Below are 7,417 nucleotides of genomic sequence, written 5' to 3' on the forward strand. Positions count from 1 at the left end.
AGAGAGAGAGAGAGAGAGAGAGAGAGAGAGAGAGAGGGGGGGAGATTTCAATAAGATGTAAAAGACGGGTTGGAAAAGCAAAAAAACAATTTCGAAAGCAGCCCCGTGGAGCCTTAGAACTACCATCAGCCCCTCCCCCTACACCCCCTTCCCCTTCACCAACTCCTTCCCCTCCCCCTCCCAGTCCCCCAACTGCTCCCCTTCCCCTACAAAAGGGTTGTTATGTGTTGAACTTCGTACATTTCTTCAGGAAAGCTTCAGGGGGTGTTTTCACTTTACAAGACACCCAAAACTAAAACCCCCATTCTGCAGCGACGTAGCTGTTCTAATGTCAACAAACGCCTTTCTTCAAAGAAGGGAGAGTGCTATTATCACCCGCCGTTATGCGCTTAATCCTTTGGCCAAGAACAAGAGATGAATAGCGCTAACCATGTAGATTTTGAATGGCTGAAGTTGTTGTAAACGCCCTTCAATAGGGCGAGACGTGAAACGCTCGGAGTGTGTACCACATTTTTGGGGGTGTATGAAATTGGAAAGTTTTAAAAAATGTCAACAAATGTGTTTGCAAAGCAAGAAACGAACGGATACTAAAAATGTAACGAGTTTAGTTTGTTGAACTCAAAGGGTTTAAAATGCGGAGGACCCAGAATTCTAAGAAATAAAAAATGAGTACCGGTACAAAATTAATCAAACCTCTCGAATGGGTGTGGGTTATTGCTAGCATTGATGTGGGTTGTGAATCTGAGTTTAAAAGTTTTTGCAACATAATAACCAACGTAATAACAGCGTTGGGGTGTGGGTTATAGAGTAGAGAAGCAGGCATTGATGTGGGTTTTGAATCTGAGTTTCAGTCTCTCCGGCATAATCAAAATGTGGCACGACGTGGTGGAATCAGGCACTCGTCAATTTTTGGGAATGTGGAATTATTGATATCACCTGAAAGCTTATTCATTTGCCTTGCTTTCGATTTTTTAAAATATCCATCTAGCTTGAAAAGAAGTCGAGATATTTGCAATTGAAGAAGGTGGGGTAGCCTGGTTTCAGTGGTTAAATGAATGAGAAAATGGCCGCCAAAGTTTGGCAACTTCAATAACTTAAGAGTCCTTGAAAAACTGAAAATTGCATATTTTCTGCCCTTTAAACAAGGGTTTTCAGTAAAATTGACATGGAAATGTGTTTTCATATCAACATAAAAGGTGTTTAGCCAAAAAAACAAAATTTCGATAAAGATTGCCAAACTGGTGGAAAAATGCCTTTTTCTCCGATGTCATTATTTTGACGAGAGCCTTATTTCACCACGTTGCCTCGCAAATAATTAAAGTACACGGAGCCAGAGCCGGGAGACTGAGGTAAAAGAGTAAGCTGGTTTGGTTGGGGTTTTTTTTACCTCCCATAGAAGTGAGCGCAGAGGGAGGGTGGGTGGCGGCGGGGGGGGGGGGGGGGGGAATATGTTTTTCCGGGTTTGCCTAACCGGTGCCCCCTCAAACAAAACCCAGACAAGAGCAACTTCATAGACCCTACATTTTAGTTCCCTGACACCCTCACCCTTCCATTGTGGGGTTTTGTTTGTTGTTGTTTTTTTTTTCACTTCCCATCTGTAATTCGTCCAAAAAATGCCGGTAAAACCCGTTATTAATAAAGGTACAAACACCGAAAGGGAATAGGATGCACGGATGCTGTATTCACATTGAGACGGAAATGTGAGAAAATGATCGAACACAACAACGAATCCAACATCGTCTTTTATAGACCAGGAGAAGGCTTTTGACAGAGTAAACCATACAAAACTCTGGAAGACACTCGAAAAGTATGGCGTGAGAGTACAAATTTTAGATAATGTCAGAGCTCTATACACCAACAGCAGAAGCTCAGTAAGAACGAAGGAAGGCAATACAGACTGGTTCAAATTAAGATCTGGAGTACGACAGAGATGCGTTCTATCACCCCTCTTGTTTATAATACAATGTATATATATGGACACAATAACGCAAGACGCAAACCAAAGCCCAGAAATCCTAAATGAACTTCGATTCGCAGACGACCAATGTCTCATTTATCCAAACCAGCAAAGCCTCCAGAATCGCACTACCGAACTGAACAACAGCTGCGAGAAATTTAACATAAAAAATAAGCTCATCAAAAACAGAAGTAACGAAAGTGAGCCGAAACCGTAGTCCCCTGAACATCCATGTCAATAGTAAACAACTGAAAAAGATGAAAGAGTTTAAGTATCTTAGCAGAACATTGTCTGAAAACGGATCCATAGACAGAGAAATAGAAATGCGAACTCAAAAAGCCAACGCTGTCACCTACCAGCTCGCACCCCTCCTATCTCATCCAAACATCTGACTGGACACAAAGGGACAGCTTATCTCCCCAACATTCATACCAACATTATGCTACCAGTGCTAGACCTGGACATTAAGTAAAACACATGAAAGCAAAATCACCGCCTGCGAAATGAAATGTCTCCGCAAAACCGTTAACATCACAAGACGAGACAGGCAAAGAAAAGAAGTAAGAGCAGCCATCGGCATTGAGTCATGCCTGCATTACATAGAAAGACAGAATAAAATGGTTTGGCCACCTGTTACGTATGTCACCTGGCCAGCCAGCCTCGAGAGCCTACAACACCAAGCACTCAGACTATAAAGGAAGAGGAAGGCCACGCAAAATGTGGATCGAGGGTGTCAAGGAAACCCTGAGAAAACATAATATCACAAATGAAAGAGCTGCGGAGCTGGCCTACCATGGAAAACTGCATCTCCCCTGGACGCTTAACGACAACAAAGGATGAAAAAGTTTTAAAAGTAAGTAAGTACATGTACAAACACCAAGGTTTGCAGATTTGTAGAACATTCATCCAGATTTATCATGCATTACTAACAACAGACTATGACTACCACAAACACAGTTACAAGATATCTTCCAGATACCCCCAATTTCGAGTGAATCAGAGGCCGAGGGTTTCTCTGAAGTCTTGGACACTTTCGAACATTTTCCCACATTTCTTGTCCTTCAACAAACACCCCCAAGGGTGAAATTCCAGTGAACTCAAGTTCTGGTCTTTTGGGGGTTCAGTTGTGCTCAGTCGGACTGACTGTCATGTAACCAAAATGGTTGTTGGCCCAGCCTAGAACAGCTCTGGCGTCATACGGAGCAGCTCTGCCTTGATGGAAGTACTGGTTCTTTCTCCCTTTAATATCAACTTACAGTCTCAAGCTCCCCCAGAACTCTGATAACATGACGAGGTATTGGTAAGGGTTCACCGAATCTCGGACCACCTTAACCTTTTCAATAGTGCGTTGTTTTTACAGGCTGCCTACCGTGAGATACCCGGGGCGTAGAATTCTAGTTCATATATTACCTATGGATCAAAACCTTTCAAAATTTGAAGCCCGTTACGAAATGGACGTTTCGCTTGGAAAGTTATGTTTGTTATCCATTCCGTATTCCAGAGCAAATAATGCCCGGGTTTATTTGGAAGATTTTGTTTGTCGATACGGTAAGTCTAAACTGAAAAACCGCGTTGTACAGGGGTGAACTGTTTATCATCTTTTCGTTTTGTAAAAGCAATTAATTTTTTCAAAGTCAATTGAGTAATAAACAAGAAAGTTATTAACATTTCTTTGAACAAACTTTTTTTCTGGACAGCTGGTTGGTGTGTGATGAGTTTTTAGACTTTAAAAGATTCCAAAAAATATATTTGAGAGAGTCCATAAACGAGAAGAGTTGGTTGAACTACTTACAACTTGGCAATTTCACTAGAAGGATAAATCATGATCTCCCACCGAAACTCATTTATAATGTAGGCCTAATGAATTCTTTATCTTTATGTTTACGTCACTAGAGGTGGAAAGCCCGAAGTGTTCAAATCCGGGAAGAGTTTGTTTTCTAGGAAAGAGGTTATAAATAGAACCTCTTTGTTTTCTTGCCATAGGGCCTTCTCGAAAAGAAAGCAAATTTATATAACCAAAGAGTACGACAACTCCGTTCATTCCTATGTGATCTAAACTCCCACGCCAACACAACTCTGCAGTGGATACCAGGTCACTGTGGCATTCATGGAAATGAAAAAGCAGACGACTTAGCCAAAGAAGGAGCCAAAATGACCCAGGTTGGAGATGGCATGGATCTCTCAGAGTCAAAAACACTAATAAAAAGTGCTTTAAGAAACAGATGGAAAAGGTCCCACCCTAAGCACAACAGACTTGACCCCTACTACATACTAAATAGAGCAGACCAGGTTACAATCTTTGGACTCCGTACAACAGACTCAAACACCATATGCACACCAAATTAAAAGTGGGAGAGTCAGCGATCTGTGAATGTGGACACGACCAAGAGGATGCCAACCACATCCTTCAGCACTGCCCGCGCTACGCCACCCTTCGCACACAGACGTGGCAGAATGTGGCTCCCCTTGAGAGAAAGCTCTATGGAGTCTCTCAGAGTTGAAGCGAATTGCACAGTTTGTGCGCTACATCGGACTGACTGTCTAGCTGCTGTCATCGAGAACGAGGAAGAAGGATAATATACATAGATCTAACCAAACGTATTAACATTTTCGACAAGGAAAAGGGAAAAAAGTAAAGCTTGTTACTAAATATATGTATATTACGTGTATCAAAATGCAAATGTACACATTATTATACATGTACTGCTTGTTTATGGTACTTACTTTCCAGAAAAATTTATTTTAGTAAGTCCATCGCATTCGTCAATACGATTGTGAATGCGAAGCGGCATGACTGAAGGAAGAAAGATAACTCAGTTTATTTCTTCTTGCAGCCAAGACCAGAATTACTGCCCCTAGTCTAGAGTGCCTGAAATGATCTTCCCAAGTAAAAGTTGTTGGTATTTCTCCCTTTGAAAAAAAAAGCACTGAAAATCTTCAAGGTTTCTTTCTTATTCAAAGTAGGAACCAACGAGCCAAGGGGGAGACAAGGGCAGGAGAGAGGGAGAGCAGGAGAGAGGGTGGGAGAGAGGGAGGGGATGGGGGAGGGGGAGGGCCGGAGAGAGGGTGGGAGGTCCCCGGACAACGAAACGGATAGGAAGTGTATAGGTTGGAGGCTGAGGCCCACCTGGAATCGATCTGAAGCAGCTCTGAGACATATTATTATTACTTGAATTATGGGCACAGCGGGCTGGAGGTAGAGAAGATTGCCCAGAAGAGAGACATCATATGTGAGCTCATCTTGGAGGGGGCTACCCACCCAGTACATCTACCGGGAGGAAAGATCGAGGCAGGGATAAGGAGAAAGATATGGGGGGGGGGAGGTGAAGGGGGGAAGAAAGAAAGAAAGAGAGAGAGAGAGAGAGAGAGAGAGAGAGAGAGAGAGAGAGAGAGAGAGAGAAGAGAGAGAGAGAGACAGAGAGAAGAGAGAGAAGAGAGAGAGAGAGAGGGGGGGGGAGAGAGAGACGAGAAAGGGAAAAAGGAAAGAGAGAGAGAGAGGGGGTGGAGAGAGAGAGGGCGGGAGAGAGAGACACACACAAAAAGAGAGAGAGAGGGGGGGGGGGGCAGACAGGCAGAGAAATGAGAGACAAAGAGAGACAAAGAGAGATAGAGAGACAGAGGAGAGAAATTGCTAGAATATGTAGGTTTGTGGTATACAAAAAGAAAACATATTTATAAGTTGTGTGGGTGGATCTAGTAGCAGTGTTACTGGTTGTCAGTGAAATTAAAACAATCTAGGGAAAATAATTAGTCTAATTGTTTGTTTATTGTTTTGCTTCTTACCAATTTCAAAAGTAAGGAGGTATTTAATTATGTAGACAGTACTTGTAATGAGTTTACCCTTTTCCTCTTGCAAAACCTCAATACTGCACACAAAGCTTGCTCGCCTGAATCTTATTATTGATCTATTTAGTTTTGATTTTAGAGAGAACACTTCAAAGCTGGTGGGTCTATAGGCTAGGCCAACCAAAGACGGAGGTTCACCAGATCAGTGAACCTTGAACTCCTGTAACCTCCTTGTTTTAAGATTAGGGCTATAATCTGTAGGCTAGATCACATTTACAACACCGGTACATGTATTTTCTGTGAGAACGGGGTGGCTTGTCATTTTATATTTTTCCTTCTGAAGGGAAGTAGAGGGATCAGAATTTCTCATAATATTAGATTATTTTTTAAGATATTCCCATTAGAATCTACTCCCGTTACTTTTTTTCCGGTAACGGTTTTTATTCAGCTCTGATTGGAAATGGGAAGTAACTCCCGTTTCTTTGTCAGATGGTGCATGGGATGGATTGCAACAAAACAACGCAGTGACAGTGAAAAATTGAAGTGTAGACGGTCGACAGTACACACAACAAGGCCTAGATCAAGATCTACACGTTGACAGTTGTGTAAAAATTAACACATTATTCACCACAAATCGTTGAGATTTATTCTTTCACATTCCTGATAGATCTAGATCTAGATCTAGGTCTCTGAAATTATGTAAAAATGGCTGTGTATCACGACGAAATAGAAATTGAAGACATGGAGTATGATGATGAAACAGAAACGTATCATTATCCGTGCCCGTGCGGAGATCGGTTCGAGATAACAAAGGTAAGTTTTCAAACAACTTGTTTCAGAAGAGTCATAAATCTGAAGCTTGTTTGACACTCTTGCGGAGAAGTGGTCGTGACCTAGAAATCTAGAATCTAGATCTAGATCTAGATTAGATCTATAGCCTATGTACGGCATACCGTCACGTACGTCATACTGTCAGTTGGCACGCATTTGGCCTAAAATTGGACAACCAGACAATTATGCGATAATCTGGAATGCTGTCTGCTAAACAATTCCGTTCAACATTGTTTTGTTTTCAAGTTCAACAATTTTGAGCAGAATCAGACACCTGTGTGAGCAGAAATAATCCATTTCATCTCCAAATGTAAGAACCGCGTTCAGCCATTACGGCTTGCAGATGTGCAATACATCTTGAGAAATAAGCTATTGGTTCTACAATCGTACCCGCAGGATTCGTTTCGCATTTTTATTCAGTTTATAAGGTGTCTAGTTACCACCACAAACCATTCGCTGCTCTTTGTTGTAACAATTGGCGCCCGTAGGGGGGGTGACGATATGGGGTACAATTTTTTGATGGATGTACCCCATACAGTCACCGTATTTTTTACATGCAGCGTGACTTGAAAAATAGTTATTTCTTGGGGAGTGCTTATTTAGGCCACATATGGCCTAAATAAGGTAAGGGAGGGGGGGGGGGGGGGGGGGGGGGGGGGGTTAGCTCATTTAGGCCACAGGTGGCCTAAATAAGGTAAGGGAGGGGGGGTTTAGCTTATTTAGGTCTAAATAAGGTCACCCTATTTTTTGACGGACTATGGATGGCATCTTAGTACTTTAGATTTTTTAGTTTCTATGATTTTATATAGATCTAGATCTAGATAGATATATTTAGACACGGAT

The 7,417-nt window shown here is 42.1% G+C and overlaps 1 protein-coding gene across 1 annotated transcript in view; it reads left to right on the forward strand.

Annotated features, from left to right (window-relative positions):
* Positions 1-6,235: 6,235 nt before the first annotated feature.
* The window catches only part of LOC101845421 (DPH3 homolog), a 14,457-nt gene continuing 13,275 nt past the window's right edge, over positions 6,236-7,417 (forward strand). The window contains exon 1 of the mRNA XM_035972032.1: positions 6,236-6,556. Coding sequence (XP_035827925.1) covers positions 6,449-6,556 — 108 coding nt within the window. The 5' untranslated portion in view covers positions 6,236-6,448. The remainder of the gene's footprint in view (positions 6,557-7,417) is intronic.

The sequence above is a fragment of the Aplysia californica genome, unplaced genomic scaffold, assembly GCF_000002075.1.
Source record: "Aplysia californica isolate F4 #8 unplaced genomic scaffold, AplCal3.0 scaffold00560, whole genome shotgun sequence".
Taxonomy (NCBI): Eukaryota; Metazoa; Mollusca; class Gastropoda; order Aplysiida; family Aplysiidae; genus Aplysia; species Aplysia californica.